This window comes from Saccopteryx bilineata, chromosome 4 (assembly GCF_036850765.1).
Source record: "Saccopteryx bilineata isolate mSacBil1 chromosome 4, mSacBil1_pri_phased_curated, whole genome shotgun sequence".
NCBI lineage: Eukaryota > Metazoa > Chordata > Mammalia > Chiroptera > Emballonuridae > Saccopteryx > Saccopteryx bilineata.
This window is the reverse complement of record NC_089493.1, coordinates 94,800,530-94,819,580: the sequence shown is the minus strand read 5'-3', so window position 1 is coordinate 94,819,580 and position 19,051 is coordinate 94,800,530. Positions and strand designations below refer to the sequence as shown.

The 19,051-nt window shown below is 51.8% G+C and overlaps 2 protein-coding genes across 4 annotated transcripts; both read right to left on the bottom strand.

Annotated features, from left to right (window-relative positions):
• Window positions 1–14: 14 nt before the first annotated feature.
• REC8 (REC8 meiotic recombination protein) lies at window positions 15–8,779 on the bottom strand. Its single transcript, XM_066276716.1, has 20 exons — window positions 8,700–8,779; window positions 8,151–8,286; window positions 7,984–8,052; window positions 7,714–7,856; window positions 7,551–7,626; window positions 7,344–7,464; window positions 5,282–5,366; window positions 3,333–3,412; window positions 2,948–3,077; window positions 2,788–2,860; window positions 2,611–2,702; window positions 2,389–2,444; window positions 1,922–2,056; window positions 1,549–1,615; window positions 1,281–1,444; window positions 1,023–1,071; window positions 705–771; window positions 431–559; window positions 247–353; window positions 15–145 (listed from the first exon to the last, which is right to left on the bottom strand). Exons 2-20 carry the CDS (start codon window positions 8,204–8,206, stop codon window positions 54–56), a joined length of 1,791 nt encoding a protein of 596 aa, XP_066132813.1. The 5' UTR covers window positions 8,207–8,286; window positions 8,700–8,779; the 3' UTR covers window positions 15–53.
• A 4,227-nt stretch (window positions 8,780–13,006) lies between these two features.
• IRF9 (interferon regulatory factor 9) lies at window positions 13,007–18,965 on the bottom strand. 3 transcript variants are annotated; one of them, XM_066277534.1, is made up of 10 exons: window positions 18,455–18,965; window positions 17,492–17,672; window positions 16,283–16,466; window positions 15,933–16,063; window positions 15,725–15,851; window positions 15,557–15,625; window positions 14,580–14,921; window positions 14,302–14,493; window positions 13,586–13,701; window positions 13,007–13,445 (listed from the first exon to the last, which is right to left on the bottom strand). In XM_066277534.1, the coding sequence occupies exons 2-10, from the start codon at window positions 17,669–17,671 to the stop codon at window positions 13,320–13,322; spliced, it is 1,467 nt and encodes a 488-aa protein (XP_066133631.1). In that variant the 5' UTR covers window position 17,672; window positions 18,455–18,965; the 3' UTR covers window positions 13,007–13,319. The 3 variants fall into 3 exon arrangements, with proteins under 3 accessions (XP_066133631.1, XP_066133632.1, XP_066133633.1); XM_066277535.1 differs by having other exon boundaries at window positions 14,302–14,490; XM_066277536.1 differs by lacking the exon at window positions 14,302–14,493.
• Between the last annotated feature and the right edge of the window lie 86 nt (window positions 18,966–19,051).

The following is a 19,051-nucleotide window of genomic DNA, read 5'->3' as shown; positions in this document are numbered from 1 at the left end:
GAGGAAGGACATGTTTAACATAGCTGGTTTCTTGGCAGCTTCTAAATTTGGCTCTAACCAGAGTGGAATCGGGGCCCCGGCTGGATCAGGAGGCGCCCATATGGCTTCTCTTGTTCCATGCGAAGGATCTGCTGGGCTGCAAGCACTGTCAAGGCAGGAAGAGCGGGCTGGTCATGGGGAGTCCCTACAGTGGCTCTGGCCTGTGTCCCCCCCAGCCCCCCCAAACGTACATATGCCCATGCTCACCTAGGAGCAGGTAGAAGACCCGGGCAGCCATCCTGCGAGGGCTGAGAGGTGACACCAGGCTGCTGAAATCTGGCTCCCTGTTGGCCTGCAGCTCCAGGGCCACTGCCCTGTAGGGGTCAAGAACTGTTAGCTAAAGCCCCAGGCTGGGCCCACCCAATCGAGGCACCCCCTCTGTGGTACCTACCTGTGCACAGCTTCAAGTGAGACTAGTGGCTCAGGCTCTGGGGGCAGCTCCAAAGGCATCTCCATGGGCACCTCGGGGAGTTCAGGCACCACAGGCAATGCTGGGGGCTCAGGCTGCTCCACCTCAGCCCTGGGAGAACAAGGGAGTCAGGTGGAGCACGGGAGTGGCAGCTGTGAGGGTGACCAGAGGCATACCCATCCTAGCCACTCACTGCTCCACCTGACCAGGGCTGCGGCACAAGCTCGCCCAGGCTAGGGACCCTGCCCAGGCTTACCACCGCTCTTCTGGGGGGATGAGGCTGACATGGGACTTCTCCTCCTCAGCTGTTTCTATGGAGAGCTCTGTTCAGGGAAGGAAAGGTTCTGATCCAGTCTGCTTGGATCTGAGCAGTTGGGACCTTGGGGCCACCTGGTCAAACTGGATGCCAGAGCTGTGCAGTGACTTGTTATAAGCACCCAGGAGGGGGAACTGGAGAGAACCAATTTGTTTTCTACGTTGAACACTCCCTCTGACGAAAACTCAGCAGCTAGGGTACCCATTTACTCGGACAGTGGTTAGGGTGGTGGTCTCTGCCGTTTCCTCAGGTGCTTACCTGAAGACAGCATAAGGGGCCCACTGGGCTCCTGGGCCTCCCTCAGGACCTGGAAGTGAGAGAGAGAAGCCCCCAAACATCACCAAAGCACTTGGGGCCGGAGTGAAACAATCCCCCGCCCTGAATAGGCATTGGCTCTGGGACGGGACACATCCCAGCCCCATGTCCAGGACATGACACCACTGCTCCCACGGGCAGAAGACAGCACTGGAGCTTAAGCAAAGCAGACAGGTCCATCAGGAGTGAGGGTGCTGTTACCTCGATATCAGTCGGAGTTTCAGCCATTCTCCTTTCTTCCTCGGCTGCTACCTCCCTCTCAGGCTCCTCTTTGGGCTTTGGCGGCGGCATTCGCCTGAGCGCTCTTGGGGGAGGCTGGGCACAGCGGGACCAGAAAGCCAGCAATTCTGGGGGTAGCCATCTAGCTGGATAGGGACAAGGTGGCAGCAGGGACAGAGTTTGAGGCATGAGGGACACCAGCAGAGGAGTGTGGGGTCAGAAGATCCCGCATGCCAACCACCACTCTTACAGTAAGTTGGAGTTTGGAACAGCTCCGTGGGGCTTCTGACGGTCCTCTCGGGGGGCTGCACCATCGGCTGCACGGTAGGGAAGGCAGAGTCCAGTTAAGAGGGAGTCAGTCCACATTGCCCCTTCACCTCTACAATGCCTTGTTCCAGGGCCCCTGCCCACTATGCTAATTGCTAAAGGTAAGACTTTTAACTGGTGCCCATAGATACGCTGGGCAGGGCCAGTAAAGAAGCATAGAGAGCGGTGTATGTGCAGACCCCAATGCTTGCACTGGGGAATGTTTCCAGTGCCTCTCTAAGGGTTTACAAGGCCAAGCACGGACCTACCTTAGGCACCCCCATCTCCATCCCCTGCAAAGTCAGGGCTGCACTCACACACTCCCAGCAGTGAGCTCTAGTTTGCAGTTGTTTCTGGAAATCCAACCGGGAGATCTGAGTCTCCTTGTCCCAGAACAGTAACTGGCGGCGGCGAATACGGCGGCGAGCAGGTGGGGAGGCTGGGGGCCGCCTCTGTTGAGTAGGCAGGGGAAGTGAAAGCAAGGCTACCAATTATTTTCCTGACATCCTGGTGGACTTCAGACAGGCCCCCGCACTGTTGCCCCAGAGTCACCCTGGAAAAGGGTTTGGGTGGGCCCTCGGGGAGCTGTTACAGCTCCTGCTTTGCAAGGCTAACCCATCTGGAAGTGCAGCTGGTTTAACTGTAGTCTAGGCAGAGCCACCTTTTACTGACACAAAGGCTGGTGTAGGCTGGCACTGGCCTGGGCTTGGGGAAGCTGGATATGGGTGAGCAGCTTTGGGAGAGGAAGGTGAAGAGAAGAAAACTTGGAAGGGCTACTACTCACCTCTGGGCTGAGTGGGACTGGAAGACGCAGTTCCTGCGGAGGCGGGGGCGTCACCTCTGCAACAACATGCTAGTTCCTGGCTCTGTCCCACACCCTTGGCCCTCACAGCCACCCAGGCAAGAAGTTAGAGGGTCTGGCCTTTAGCAAGTGGGAATACAGGCCCCTTGTCTGCACATTTGTGCAGGTTCCCCCAGGAAGGATCCAGGCATGGCAGGTACTCACCAGCAAGCAGGGGCTCAGGCTCCCAGACTGCTGGCTTCTCCTCTTCCGGGGCCATGACCTGGCTTGGAAGTGGCTTTGCTGCCTCCTCCACCCTAAGGAAAAATGGGCAAGAGAGCTGAGAACACTCCTCCTGGCACTCATCCCCTATGTGGCCCAGGGCTTCCTTCCTGCCCTTACAGTGCAAGAGCTAGAGGTGAGAGCGGAGGAACTGTAGTTTCCACTTCCAGGGCCCGGGGCTCCTCCTTGGACACTAGAAAGACAGAGAGGAGCAGGGCTCAGAGCACAGAAGAGGTGGGAGCACTGCCCAAGCCCAGACTGCCCATATCCGAGGCCTGACTGTCCAGCCCCAGGTAGGTCCTGTACTGCCGGACAGGCCTGCCTTGTTCCTCCAACAAGATAGCTTCATCCTCTTCAGCAATGAGCAGGTCCAAGTCCCGACGGCTAACCTCTGGGAGGTCCCGTTCACCCTATCGTGAGAGGAAGAACAAGGAGGGGACTTAATTCCATTTATGAAGAAAGGAAGTGGGTTGAAAAGAGTGAGTCTGAGAGGCATGATACGGGGCCAATTTGAGGACGTCTAATGGGTGCTCAAGTGCAAAGGGCAGGAAGTGGGGCAATGGAGATGGAGAGGGCAGAACTTGGGCAGAGAGGGGTGGATGCAAGAGGGGCTGGGCTGTCGAAGCGGGACTCTGGTCTCAGGTTCTGGGCAGGGGACAACTCACATCAATCTGCAGCAGGCGTATGGGCTCTGCCTCCTGGAGTGTGATGGCTTCAGGAGACACCACAGTGACCAGGGCCCTGTCTGAAGGGGCAGGGAAGTCACACCACCCTTCTCTGCTTCTTTTCAACTTCCCACACCCATGTGAGGCAAAAGCATGGACTGTAGAGTCAAGTCAAGCTAGGTTCCAGTCAGGCCCAGGCCAGTCACTGGCCATTTGACCCTGGATATGTTGCTTAACCACTACAAGCATCACTTTTCTCACCTGTACGATGAGAGTAAGCCAGGTGTAGCCAACAGTTTTGCCCCCAGGCCAGATTAGAAAGAAAACTTCATGGGCCAGACGAAATATTAAAATTAAAAAATGTTAAATACAAAAATGATCCATTTAAATAAATAAAATTTTATTATGTAATTTGTTTATGAATAAATGCAAGTTGAGTAAAAAATTTTAATATACAATATTATTTTAATAAAAATATATTTTAATAAAAATATAATTACAGCCTGACCAGGCAGTGGCACAGTGGATAAGTAGAATGAGCTTGAAGGGGTTATTTACTTTTTACAAAGACAGAGAATCAGAGAGGGATAGATAGGGACAGACAGACAAGAACGGAGAGAGATGAGAAGCATCAATCATTAGTTTTTTGTAGCACTTTGTGACACCTTAGTTGTTCATTGATTGCTTTCTGATATGTGCCTTGACCGTGGGCTACAGCAGACCGAGTAACCCCTTGCTTAAGCCAGCGACCGTGGGTCCAAGCTGGTGAGCTTTGCTCAAACCAGATAAGCCCTCGCTCAGGCTGGTGACCTCGGGGTCTCGGGCCTGGGTCCTCCGCATCCCAGTCCAATGCTCTATCCACTGGGCCACTGCCTGGTCAGGCTTGAAGGACTTATATCGCAAATAAAACAATTATTTTGTTTTACAAATAGCCTGGATACGTTTTCAGTTATCAACTGCAGCTATTGTCTACTCTATGCTACAATGCCACTTGATTCAGAACACTTGACCACAAAAATAACAAATTATTTGACCTTGGGTACGCACTGGCAAACTCCGCCTAAAAGAATGTGGGTTTCACATCGCCGCTAAACGTCAAACAGTTTATATCAAGTACAGACGAGTACAAAAATTGTAAATCTTTATAATGGAATTTTTTTTTTAAATGAAATATCGCAAATCCATTTGACCAATTATTGGAAATTAACCCTAGATTAATCACATGCAGAATTCTTTTCTGTGTATCACTTCGTAAATATCTTGATTTCCAATAATCAAAGACGCTTCTGCTTCTGAGTAGCTGAGATTTTAAAGTAGTGGAGAATATTAAAAATTTAATCACGGAAAAAGAAAATTTAATCATAGGCCGCATAAGCTCATTATGTGGGCTGGATCCAGCCTGTGGGCCGTATGTTGGCCATGACTGGAGTAAGCATTTTGATTTCATAGAACTCTTATGAGGCAGTGATGAGGTTATATACATAAAGTGCCCCTCACAGGGCCTGTTTTTTTTTTTTTGTTTTGTTTTTTGTGGCAGAGACAGAGTTAGAGAGAGGGACAGACAGACAGAAACAGAGAGAGATGAGAAGCATCAATCATCAGTTTTTCGTTGTGACACCTTAGTTGTTCATTGGTTGATTTCTCATATGTGCCTTGATGGGGGGGGGTTGATGGGGAGGGGTTACAGGAGACCGAGCAACCCCTTGCTCGAGCTAATGACCTTGGGCTCAAGCTGGTGAGCCTTGCTCAAACCCGATGAGCCCGCGCTCAAGCTGGCGATCTCGGGGTCTCGAACCTGGGTCCTCTGCGTCCCAGTCCGATGCTCTATCCACTGCGCCACCGCCTGGTCAGGCAGGGCCTGACTCTTAAGAGACACTTGAAGACAGTTATTTCTTTAGCTGTCAGAGCCTCCTATGCTTCTCACCAGAAAGAAGGCCCTCTCTGCTCACCTGGCTTCCCAGGCTCTGTAGGGACTTCAGGGGGGATCTCCTCAGGAACTCTCTCTGGACTCACAGCCTCCAAAAGGTGTCGAATCTTTGGGGAGGGATTGGGTACAAAAGGCAGGGTTCAGTTTTAGCCCCCTGCTTTCCCACCCTCATCATCTTATTTACACAATGGACAGTAATACCCCCTTTACGCCTCAATGTTTAGCATGCAGTGACGCACTTGCCATTTGGTCTCCTTTCCTCCCACCCTCCCACTCCTGCCCCCACCACCAGTTATGTAGCCTTTGTCAATTTGTGCAAGAAGCACTGCATCCTTATATCAAGTGTTGTGGGGACAGAAGGGAAAGAAAGGATTCTTTTTTTTTTTTTTTTCATTTTTCTGAAGCTGGAAACAGGGAGAGACAGTCAGACAGACTCCCGCATGCGCCCGACCGGGATCCACCCGGCACGCCCACCAGGGGCGGTGCTCTGCCCACCAGGGGGCGATGCTCTGCCCATCCTGGGCGTCGCCATATTGCGACCAGAGCCACTCTAGCGCCTGAGGCAGAGGCCACAGAGCCATGCCCAGCGCCTGGGCCATCTTTGCTCCAATGGAGCCTTGGCTGCGGGAGGGGAAGAGAGACAGAGAGGAAAGTGCGGCGGAGGGGTGGAGAAGCAAATGGGCGCTTCTCCTATGTGCCCTGGCTGGGAATCGAACCCCGGTCCTCTGCACGCTAGGCCGACGCTCTACCGCTGAGCCAACCGGCCAGGGCTCAAGAAAGGATTCTTGTTCATAAGGAACATATGATCTAGTGGGGAAACAAGTTTGTATATGACCTTAGCAAGGGTTAACACAAAAGTTAAAACAAGGCCCTGTGTGCTGAGTTCCAGAACATTTGGTTCTGCCTGGGAGTGGGATAGAGCTTCATGGAAAAGGGTATCATTTGAGTGAGGTCTGTATGGATATGTAGGAGATGACGAGTAGAGAACAGAAGGTGATCATTATGGGCATAACAAGCAAAAAAACAACATGGCATCTTTGCGACCAGGGTCCAGACTGGTGTGTTTGGCAGCCAAGATACCCAGAGAATGTGCTGAGACATCTGGAAATGTCTAGCTCTGAACAAGGGCACAGAGAGCCCTAAATGCTAGTATTCTGTTTGCTGTGGGGAACCACTGGAGGTGGCTTTGAAGGAAAGGAATAACATTGCCTAAGTTGTAGGGGTGTTAGGACTAGATGGAGAAGGACATGGGCAGGAAAACCTAGTGCCAAGGGACAATGAGGGACAATGAGGGCTTGGATTAGGGCCTCAGCAGTGGGAACAATGTGCAGATGAGTGAGAACATGAGCTACCTCTAGGTGGGTTTCTTGTTTTGTTTTGGTTTTTTTTACAGAGTGAGAGTCAGAAAGAGGGATAGATAGGGACAGACAGACAGGAGTGGAGATGAGAAGCATCAATTCTTTGTTGCTGTACTTTAGTTCACTGATTGCTTTCCTTTTTTTTTTAGATTTTATTTATTCATTTTTATTAGAGGGGGGGGGAGAGAGAGAGGGAGAGATAGAGAGAGAACAGGGGGAGGAGCAGGAAGCATCAACTCCCATATGTGCCTTGACCAGGCAAGCCCAGGGTTTTGAACCGGCGACCTCAGCATTCCAGGTCGACGCTTTATCCACTGCACCACCACAGGTCAGGCCTCACTGATTGCTTTCTCATATGTGCCTTGACAGTGGGGCTACAGCAGACCGAGTGACCCCTTGCTCAAGCCAGCGACCTTGGGTCCAAGCTGGTGAGCTTTGCTCAAACCAGATGAGCCCACACTCAAGCTGGCGACCTCGGGGTTTCGAACCTGTGTCCTCCGCATCCCAGTCCGATGCTCTATCCACTGCGCCACCGCCTGGTCAGGCAATAAGGAGCAGGCTTTTCTGGGTTGGTCCACCATTACAGTCCCCAGCACCAACTCCTGTGGGGCAGAGCTGTGGCAGCTCCCTTCCCCTAACCCCAGTGTCAGACTGGTACAGGAACAGCTCTCCCCTTCTGTACTGTCAATTCATCAGTCTGAGGTGTCCTGAGGTAATGAGCCCCACCTGAGGTATATCGAAGGGGCTAGGAAGTCTGGGATCCACAGACATCATTCCAAAAAAGGGGTCTGGAGCATCTTCCAGGGTCTCCATCATAGCCAGGTGGCTAGGAAGCAGCAGGCTGGGTCTGAGAGAGAATGTGGCTGTCAAAGACTGAGGCAAGGAGGTTTCCCACCAAAGGCTGGGTGGTCCCAGGCCCAGGGGGACACTCACAGTTCGGTCTCCACCATATCTATGCGGATCTGCAACTGGGCACGGTGCAGGCGCTCCAGGATATGCTGGATGTCCTCTGTGGGCAGAAGGCCAAGGTAGAGAGCCAGCCTAGCTGAGGGCCACTCAGCCCTGCCCCACCTCAACAGAGCCTTCCCAGCCTTACCTACGAGGTACTGGCATTGTTGTGAGTAGACCCGGATCACACCAATCTGGAGCTGGGCTGAGAGATAGAGGGAGAAGCGGGGGCGCGGCAGGCCAGGCTGCGGGGGTTCCACTTGTACCAGCACATAACTGAGGATTTCTTCACTGGGGGAACAACGCACCCTGATCACGGCCACGCCTGCACTGAGAACCACCCCCACAGCCCTGCCCACCCCAATCCACCCCCTAACCCACACCAGCACCAGGTCACCCTCCCTTTCCTGGGCCTTACCAGGTCTTCACCACATTCACCTTCAAGTATTCACGTTTCACCAACCGGCTGCCACGCGTCGCTGCCAGCCTGGATGGGGTGGGGATGGGGATGGGAATGGGGGACTGTTGGGCAGGGATCCCTGGGCACCCCTCCAGGCTTGCCCTCCCTGGCTCTGAGGCTTTTACCAGATGGTGGCGAAGCAGCCTGTGTGGCGCTGAAGCACACTGGGGTAGTAGAACATCGTCCCTCTGGGGTTTCACCTTCTCGTCTCTACCACTACCACTCACTCTTCCGTTTAGATCTCAATCTGAATTCCGGATTCTTTTTTTTTTTTTTAATAATGAGAGAGAGAGAGAGAAAGAGAGAGAGAGAGAAATTTGTTGTTCTGCTTATTTATGCATTCATTGGTTGATTCTTGTATGTGCCCTAACGGGGGGTCAACCCACAACCTTAGCGTTTTGGGACCATGTTCTAACCAACCACCCCAGCTGCCTGGCCAGGGCTCAATCCGAATTCTTTAGCGCACAAGATTTCCCAGCATCCTCGGAGAGATGTAAGGATTTGGACAAGTGAGGCAGTGGATGGACCCAGAATGCCAAATAAGTGAACAAATAAACACGAGATGGATAAAGGATTAAGGGAATAAAAGGAAACGCAGGCTACATACACAGGGATGCTCCCTCCTTCAACACTGAAGGGTTCGCACGCACGCCACATGGGTGCTTAGAACTTACTGGAGCAGGTTGGAGATGCAGAGCTCTTGAAGGGAAAGGCCTGGGCGGTGGCCCGGACCAGGTCCCAAAGAGGAATGGCTGTTCTCTGCAGAGATGCCGGGCTCTGGGACCTTTACCCTCAGCTTGGGCAGCGAAAGTCTCACCGCGACGCCCTCCCGCGGGGCCTAGATCTCGCCGCAGGGAGCACGCAATAGGATGCTCCGCGCCCCACTCCTCATTAGAAGACGGTGGCCCCCGAACAGCCGATGGGACGCACTGTTCGGTGTGGCTGAGCAATGTTCCAGAATGCCACGCTGCCTGCCAGGGGACGAGGCGGTAGGGGGCGCCCAGACAGGAACGAGCCAATCAGGAGTACCCTGCACGCTGCTGGGCCATTGTGAGGTGTCCTGACCAATGGGCTCTCGTTCTCTTCTCTGGTAACAAGGGTTCCGCGGAGGTGCTTTTCTGACAACCAATAAGCGAGGAACAAATCCCAGCCTCTGCCGCATCTAGGCTGGAAACAAGGGCGTTTCAACCCGTAGGCGTAGGGTCATGTCTGGGGCATTGACAGTGGCTCTGTTTGGCGCCTGACCTGCGGTTAGATTTGCCCTTCTCCCACCAAATTCCACCCCGTGGCAATTGATTGGTCTATCTTTGTGCCGCATTGGGCCTTTCCTGAGCCTGGGAACCACCACAGGTCGAAGGGGGGAAAATCAGGTCTCACAGGAAGTAACGAAAGGACTTGCAGGGCCATTTCTTAGACTCCGAACAGTTCAGCGTGTGAATGTTCTCCTGGCTTAAACAGACTTTAGCGTTGTTGGATGCAGGATATACTCTTGTCCTCCAAAAGCCATTTGTCTCAAACAATTCTTTGTGTAAAATTAAGTTATATTCTAATAGTTCCAAATATCCCTTGTCTCCATGCCTCCTGCTTTTTGCACAGCCATTTGCCTCAGTCCCAGGGCATACTTCTGCCTCTTTAAGACTCAGCTCTTATTGTAGCCCAGCTGACCCTATTTTATTTTGCTCTTCCAATCTGGGAGCTTTGAGATTGGGCTCTTGTGTTTTCAATTAGTGCCTGGAATCTAGTTCAGTAAGATTTCATCAAATGACTGTGCAATTACCCTAAACTTACAACCACAGAATGTCAAGGCTAAAAGGGATTTATTATTTTTATTTTTATTAAAAAATTTTTTTTAATTGATTTTAGAAAGAGAGAAAAAGTTAGAGAGCCAGGAACATCGATCTGTTCCTGTATGTGCCCTGACCGGGGATTGAACTGGCAACCTCAGTGCTTCAGGACAATGCTCTAACTGAGCTATCCTGCCAGGGCTAAAAGGATTTTCAAAATCTAGTCCAAACCTTGCTTTTACAGATGAGAAAATGGAGGCCCATGCAGACTATTTCTCCCGGAACACACAGCTCCTTAAGTGACAGCCTGCTTGAGAACTCTGCACTCTTGAATTTCAGTGTTCACCTAATCCCTATTTGATTGTGTTTGGCTAAATCATTTTCTACAAGATATGAACAACTGTTTCAATCGTTGTTCATAAATTGTCATTGTTCACAAGTGTTCATATTAGGCACAAAGATGATAAAATGGGGCACCTATCCTTAAAGTGCTTAGAACCTAGTTTAGGAGATAATTTGTTCATTCATCCATTCAATAAGTATTGGCCTTCAATGTGCCATGTGTTCCTCTAGGCACTAGGGATACAGCAACGAACAGAACAAGTCCCTGTTCTCATGGAGTAAGGAAGAAGAAAAACAAGCAGGCAAATAGAAATATGTGAAGTGGTCAGTGCTATGAAGAAAAATGAGGCAGCATAGGAGAATAGAGTAGTAGTGAGGACTGCTATTTAGGTAGGGTGCTCAGGGAAGAGAGGGGGCAAGTCATGTGCCTACCTGAAGGAAGAATATTTTAGACAAAAGAACTAGCAGGTGTAAAGGTCCTGAAGCAGAAATGTGTTTGGTGGGTTCAAGGAGCCTGAAACAAAGTGACTGAGGAGAACAATGGCAAGAGGTGTGGTTAGAGAGGAGGCTAGTGGTCACATCGCAAGGACCGTGGAGGCCATTGTAAGGATTTGGTCTTTTAATCTGAGTTGAGAGCCAATGGAGGGTTTTGAACAGAGGAATGACATATGAGACGTAGGTGTTAACCCTTTAAGTAGTGAGTTTTTTCATGCCTGCTGACCCCTGGGAGTGGGTTTCAAAAAATGAAATTAGTTCCTAGTTCCAGTTTTATTAACTTAAAATCATGTTTGTTTGATAACCAATTTATGGTAACAAGAACATATATTTGCCTGACCTGTGGTGGCGCAGTGGATAAAGCCTTGACCTGGAAATGCTGAGGTCACCGGTTCAAAACCCTGGGCTTGCCTGGTCAAGGCACATATGGGAGTTGATTCTTCCAGCTCCTACCCCCCCCCTCTCTCTGTCTCTCCCTCTCCTCTCTAAAATGAATAAATTAAAAAAAAAAAAAAATTAAAAAAAAAAAAAAAAAAGAACATATATTTGCCTTTTTTTTTTTTTTTTTTGTATTTTTCTGAAGCTGGAAACGGGGAGGCAGTCAGACAGACTCCCGCATGCGCCCGACCGGGATCCACCTGGCATGCCCACCAGGGGGCAATGCTCTGCCCATCCGGGGCGTCGCTCTGTCGCAACCAGAGCCACTCTAGCGCCTGGGGCAGAGGCCAAGGAGCCATCCCCAGCGCCCGAGCCATCTTTTGCTCCAATGGAGCCTTGGCTGCGGGAGGGGAAGAGAGAGACAGAGAGGAAGGAGAGGGGGAGGGGTAGAGAAGCAGATGGGCGCCTCTCTTGTATGCCCTGGCCAGGAATCAAACCCAGGACTTCCGCACGCCAGGCCGACGCTCTACCACTGAGCCAACCAGCCAGGGTCTATTTGCCTTTTTTTAATGTTGCCTTACACATGTACAATCGTACTCTGGATGGTCAGGAGGCACGAGGACATACATGAATGTTCTTATTACTCAAAGGGTTAAGAGGATCTCCACTGTGTTGAGAACAGGCTAAAGGTGGACAAGAGTTAAAGCAGAAAATAAGGTGTGGAAGGAAGCAGGAAGAGGTGTGAGAGATGATGGTGACTTATTCCAAAGGGGGGTGGTGGAAGCTAAGAGAAGCCCTCAGATTCTAGATAGCTCTTGAAGGCATAATGATAGGACTTGCTGATGGAGTTGGGTGTGGGGTACAAAAGCAAATGTAAGTCAGAGGTAGCAAGAACAAAAATCCAGGAGGCATTTCTGCATATCAAGGATACAGCAGGGCACCTGTGTACCTGTGTACTCGGCATCTGGTTTCTTCACTGCTAGTGCAGATGCCTGTTTAGTTTCCTGGAGGATGATGGAAAAGACTAATGAGAAGAAAGGCTCAAAAATAGCACTTAATTTTGTTGAGTGACAGCGAGAAGATCCTCGAGGATCTAGTTGTCTAGATACAATAGTGTAGGTGATACACGTGCTATTGAAAGCTTGTAAGGGTGACATGACAGGAAGGGAGTCTGTCTGGGAGACTCCTTCTCCCCTAATCCGGTGCCACATACAGGAAGGGGGAAGCTGGAGGCCATGGCAATCAGGTAAGTGGTGACTTAGATCTTAGCTATTCTGCTGGAATTGAGTGTACAGAGAGGAGGGATGACAGGTGGCCTTGTGAGAAGAAATCCAGTTTGGTGGCAAAATAAACATGGATGAGGGAGAGGAGAGTTAGCTCTTTTGGGCCCCTCAAATCTCAGCTTACAGTGTTGGTGACATGGCAGTCTATGCCAAATTGTCTTTTGTGGGGCTCAGGTGAGGAAACCAATTTGGGAGTACCCTTCAGTGGGGGTGACAGGGTACCATGTGCTGGGAGAAGAGACACCAGGGCCTAATCTGCCCCAGGTACAGAAGGTTCAGCAACTCTTCCCTGATTTCCCCTCCCAGCAGGCCCCAGGGCCTCTAGCCCAGGGTGTCAGGCCACCTTCAAGTTCTGTTCATTCAGACCTCCCAGTCTAGGAGTCCCAGGGCTGTTGTGAAGGCCCAAATCAGATGCCTCTAGTAAAGCACTGTGGAGCCCAGACCTTCCCATGGGAAGTTGGAGGCTTTACTGGCTGTAGGCTCAGTGCCCATCTTGGTGACTGACCCTGACCCTAATCTTGGTTATGTAGATGGTATAGAGAGCCAGGACCAAAACCTGCAGTGCCAGAATGCTTCCTCGCCAGAACCTTTGCGTGGAGAGATGTCAGCAGGAAGAGAGCCCAAGTGTCTCCTCTCAAGTACATCTCTGTTATCTCCCTGTGACCCCTGCTACCTTGTTCTCATAACAAATCAGACAGATTCCTTTTCCAATAAATTTTTATTTTAAATCCTTACTGAAGATTTAAGAAGAAAATATAAAGTGCTTGGCTTCAGGGTTGGGGGAAGAGGGAATGGTGCCCCTGAGTTCATACCATGTGGACTTTCCCAGTTCAGTTCTTCAGAGATAAAAGAGGGTATATCTCAGAAATAAAAAACCAACAACAAAAACCAACAAAAGAGAACAAATAAAAACTAGCCATCATGAGGAGTTCAAAGACATAACAATCACAGGGAACCCCCGAGAACTATCACCGAAGAGAGGCAGGTCAATAGTGTACAGAATGAGTCCCCTTCAAAGGAAACAGGGAGAATAGAGCGGAGAGGAGGAAGATAGGTCCCCAAGGCTCTGCACCAGGGACAGAGTGGCTGCCAGGTCCTCTGGAGTCTCCAGTAAATTTCGGGCAAAGGCCTGCTCCATCTGTGCCAGGAGAGGGGGAAGAGGGTATCAAGAGCCCAGTAAGGGTGGCCACTACTCCCAGCCCACCCCGGAAGGCACCATCTCCTCCTGGAACCCTCTCCTCCGCAAAGGCAGCTATTCTTACCCTGCCCTGAACTCACCTGCACTGAGATGAGACTCTGTGGAGTGTGGCTGGGGCTCGGGTCCTCCTCTAAGAAATTCAGTGTCACCTGGAACTGGGGTGGGGGGCCCAGGCCCCGGAAGTACCTCTCCAAGTCTGAAAGAGAAAGGGTCAAAGGCTGGAAGAAAGAAGAGAAGGGAGAGGGCCACAGGCAGGCAGGGAGGGAGGGAGGGAGGGAAATGGGAGGTACCCGTAATGAAGAGAGTTGGCAGCAGGGCCACCTGGAAAGCCAGGCCAGAGCAGGAGCTGCAGGGCCACAAGGCTGCTGTCTCGTGCCAGGAGAGATGCGAGGAACTGTGTGGTTAGCTCCCGTGTACAGTCAGGAAAAGTACTCCTTCCTCCAGAGGAAGTATTTAGCAGTGGCCGATTAGTACACAACCTGACATGCTTTCTGCTGGGAGAGTCTGGAGTCCTCTCAGCGGCCCAGCTGCTGCCACAGATGTGCCTACACTGGTTGCTGCTTATACTATCCTCCCTAGACTAGGGCACCCATGGCCCTGGGAACACCATGCTCTGTGTCCTGGCCCCTACTCTCAAAGCCAGGTTTAGAGGTGAATGGAGGCTGGAAGTAGAATTCCGAGTATGGATGGGAGAGGGGCAACCTGGAGTGCCAGGATGTGTGACATGCACCAGCTCTCCTGACATGGGGGGTGTGTGTGCCGGGGTGTATGTGGGAGGCGGGCCATGACTACTGACTGTGTGCTTCCATGTGATGGTGCTCTCTGAGCTGTGACACTCTTGTGCTGGACTCGACCTGAGCCTCATCTTCCGTGGCACGGATTGTGGAAGGAGGGCTGCCAGGCACTGCTGAGGCTGAGCAGAGGGCCTCACAGGATATGCACCCAGCCAAGTGCAGGGTGCCATGCTCGGGCTGGGATGGTGGATCTGCTGGAGGGAGCACAGGGTGTGGGCAGGGCCCAGGGGGCACTACAGGTGGGGGTAGAGGCTCAGGTGCTAGGCTGCAGCAACCTTACCTCTGCAGAAGTAGGTGGTTCTGAAGAGCTCCACACACTTGTTGCTGGGCAGCAGATGTGGGCCTGGACCAGTCAGGGTGTGGGGCGCGCTGCAGGAGATTGGGACAGGGCAAAGGCGCTGCACGAAGAGACCTCGGGAGTTGCTGGCCACCAGGACACCTCTCTCCAGCTGGCTCAACAGGCGCTGGGTAGCCTCTTCTGGGCCAGGCTTGGGAAATACCACCTGCTCCATGCTGCACTGGGAGCTGGAGGGCTCAGCCACAAGGCGGCAGTCCAGGCTCTGCACCTGGGCCTCACCCACTACGCGTCCATTGTAGATAAAGGTGAGCAGCAGCGAGTAGTCTGCGAACAGAGAGTGACTAACTGCTCCAAGTGTCTTTCCCCAAGGGTCCACTGGTCAGCACAGGGCTCTGGGAAACACAGAGGGGCTCCTTGCAAATCCAACATCCTCATTTTGCTGCTGAGGGACAAGGCCCAGACAGGAAAGCCAAACAAGCGTTAGGGCGGACAAGGCAGGCTGTGGAGAGGAGCACCAGCTATACCCGTTGAGGCCAGAGAGGGCACCCTCCCTCCTCTTCCTCACTGCCCTCACCCTCACACGGGGCTTCCTGGCAGACTTTCCTATCACTCAGGAGAGTACTAGTACACAGCTTCCCCCTGGGGCCTCAAGGCTAAATGCTCAGGGTCTTACAGTTTATCAGAAGGTCTCTGAAATTCAGGACCTTCTTTGCTTAATCCATAAAATCAATGTCTCAAAGTGAATTTCCAGGGAACAGAACGCAATGGGGGTATTTCTAAGAAGCAAGTTGTTTGAATTCTGGAGTCTGGCCAGGTGCACTATCTAGATACCAGTGCCTCTGTCTGGGCAAGGTGAGCCCAGGTTGCTGCAAGCCCTGACAGATTAGGTGATGCATGCAGACCACAGGAAGTTGATCCGTGGGGTCAGGGAGCAGAGGTGAGTCAGACACACTAAGTACCTGAGTCTGGAGGAGGCAGAAGCTCCAGAGACAACTGATCTTGGAAAGGGGCCTCGTTTGTGTCTGAAACTGGAAGGGAGAAGAGGCATGTCATTTAGAGTGGGACTGGGGAGTCTATGGGACAGGCAGAGGGGCATGGGGGATAACAAGAGGCAGGGGAGGTGGTACCTTCACGAGGCTCAGGACTGTTGCCGCTGCTGCTGCTGTTGCTGCTACTGCTCCCACCGCCGCTACCGCCACTGCTGCTGCTCCCAAAGTCTGAATGGCCTGCTCCCCCATTGGCTTCTACATTCTCCTGTTGATAGTATCTATTGTTGGCCCTTTTCCCCATAGTTATTGACTGTCCTGCCCACCCAGTTCCCTCCCCACCTCTTACGTTGTTGAGGGAGTCCTGGAGCAAGGAGGAACTACATGTCCCGTTCTTTGTGGTAGCTTCCCTCTCCTCCCTCTCAGGCAACACAGAGCTGTGGTGTCTCTTTGATGGTGATTTCTGGGTTGCTGGTGAGGCTATGGAATGTTGAGAGAGAGAGCAAGGTCAGAGGGTAGAGGAGATAGGAGGCGGTGAAAGGAGGAGCAGGGCTGGCCAGAGGAACCTGGTAGTAGCTCCCCAAGGTAGAGCCCTGACCAAGCGGCCTGGACTGAGGCCCAACACCCTCCCAGGAGGCTCACCTCCATCCTTCCTCCCCAGTCTGCCTATTCTAGGAGTGTTGGGCAAAGGAACCTCACCAGAGAGGGTTCCTGGTGGCAGCAGCCGATACACCTTGTAGGGCTCGGCCCCATCCCTATGGCTATTCTCAGGAACCTCCTCAAATTCAGGACTCTTGTTGAGAGCACAGCGCAGACGAGTCTTCCAGATAGCGGGGCCTTCCATGTCCCCCTCCTTGTACTTTCCCTTAAATATTGCCCAGGCCTGGGAAACAAATGAAGAGAAGCAGCATGTTATGGACTGCAGCTGACACACCACCTGGGCCAGCTTCACAGATGTGTGGCCTAAGCACTTGCATAGAAAGGCCTGTGCTGGGTTTATACTCAGCTGCTGCCATCTTGAAACCCTAATTTTTGCATTTTCATTTTTCACTGAGTTCTAAAATTTATGTAGCTGCTTCAACCCTCTAATCTCTTTATCTGGCACCCAGGCTAACACAACCCCTATCAGTATCGACTCTATCCCTCACTTCGAGGGTGGGGTCGGTTCCCAGGCCCTTCCTTGAGCAGGGGTAGTCAACCTTTTTATACCTACCACCCACTTTTTTTTTTTTTTTTTTGTATTTTTCTGAAGCTGGAAACGGGGAGAGACAGTCAGACAGACTCCCGCATGCGCCCGACCGGGATCCACCCGGCACGCCCACCAGGGGCGACGCTCTGCCCACCAGGGGGCGATGCTCTGCCCCTCCGGGGCGTCACTCTGCCGCGACCAGAGCCACTCTAGCACCTGGGGCAGAGGCCAAGGAGCCATCCCCAACGCCCGGGCCATCTTTGCTCCAATGGAGCCTTGGCTGCAGGAGGGGAAGAGAGAGACAGAGAGGAAGGAGGGGGCGGGGGTGGAGAAGCAAATGGGCGCCTCTCCTATGTGCCCTTGCCGGGAATCGAACCCGGGTCTCCCGCAAGCTACCTACCACCCACTTTTATATCTCAGTAGTAAAATTTTCTAACCGCCCACCGGTTCCACAGTAATGGTGATTTATAAAGTAGGGAAGTAACTTTACTTTATGAAATTTATAAAGCAGAGTTACAGCAAGTTAAAGCATATAATAATAACTTACCAAATACTTTATGTCAGATTTTTGCTAAGTTTGGCAGAATAAATCTTTATAAAACAACTTACTATAGTTAAATGTATCTTTTTATTTATACTTTGGTTGCTCCACTACCGCCCACCATGAAAGCCGGAAGGCCCACTAGTGGGCAGTAGGGACCAGGTTGACTACCACTGACCTTGAAGAAGGCAGCATCTTGGTCCTCCCGAAAGTCCTGCTTGCCTGCATGCTTCCAGGGAATTCGGAACATGGTCTTAGCTGCATCTTCCCAGCACACCCCTGGGAACTGTCCACTCTCCACTTGTTCCACCACCCAGTTCCGGAGCTTTCGAGTGCAGCGTGCCCTGCCTGACGCCATCCTGGGAATAAGAGCAGCAGGCAGCATAAGTAAAACCAAACAACCCTTTAGGAGGGAACATCTGCTGAAGTCCTGGCCATTTGGGTTGTTTAGCAAGGGCTCTCAGAGAACCCATTCATCTTTTTCTCTAGACATATCTCAACATTCTCTGAGGCCAAAGTTTTGCTTCTGCCATTTCTGGCAATTACAAAAAAAAAAAAAATTGGATTCTTTTGAACACCCCAAGCAATAACATCTGAAAGGAAACAAGGAAATCTTAGGCACTGGTCTTAATTTTAAGACTTTTCAGAAATTTATTGTTTGGAAGAGAGAATTTCCTTGGTGGTGTTACTGGTAAGAGGCCCAGTCTAGATGCTCAAACACTTGCAGAGGCAGTATCTGCTTCTGAGGTGCCTCACCAACCTTCTTCACCTACTGCCCCCACAACCTCTATGACCCCCAGCCCTCCCCTTCCCTTGACCCAGGGGTAGGTGGGGCAGGGGCGGAGCTGTGGCAGTAGTAGGCAGGGCCAGAAAACAACAAACAGGGTTAAGTGAACTGGAACCATTAGCCTTCTTCCCTGAACAACCCAGCAGCAGGTCCTCCTGGACTTTGCCTTTAAGAGTTGGGCCACAGACCCTGGTCAATCTCTCACACAGGCCAATCTCCTACTTCCTGGCTTATAGGCTTTCAGTCTATCCTTCAGCCGAGCAGAGGGGCCCCCAGGAAACCGCACCCTCCTCCAGTCCGGCAGGACTTTCCACCCTTACACCCAGGTTGCCACCAATTCTTGGCTGATCTTACCTGAGCGGCTGTGCAGGCTGTCCTAGAGCACAGCTGACCTCAGCTCGGCTCTTGCCTAGGGAGCTTCCTCCTAACTCCGCCCTGTTCCTACAGTCCCCGCCCTAAGTTTCAGTTCTGCTCCTGGGAGGGCCCGTTTCCCTGAAATCACGTGGTCTGAGTTGCATGGCAATGGATGGCCACCAGGGGGAATCAGCATCTGCGAATCTCACTGTTGGAATCTCAGATGCGGGAGGAACCATCCAGCTCAGGCTCATCCTCCCTCCCTCAGAGACTCCTTGCACGTGTTCAACCATCTCCTTGACACTTCTGCTTCCCCAGGCAGGCGGGTGTGCTGGAGTCTTGTCCCAGGGCCTCTGAATAGCTCTGTACCACCTAAGCAACTATGTTCCCCCATGGTGCCTGCTGAGCACCTATTAGGTGACCTCAAATATTAGCTGATTTGATGAAAGAAGGGAGGCAAGGAAGGAAGAAGTCAGCCCAGGCCAGGTGGCTCGATGGGGAGGACCTCTTTGTCATCCATGGTGTCAATTCCTTTCTGGTCTTGGTCCAGGGAGGGTCAGATGGTGAGGTGTAGGAGTACCTTTCAGCAAAGCTCTG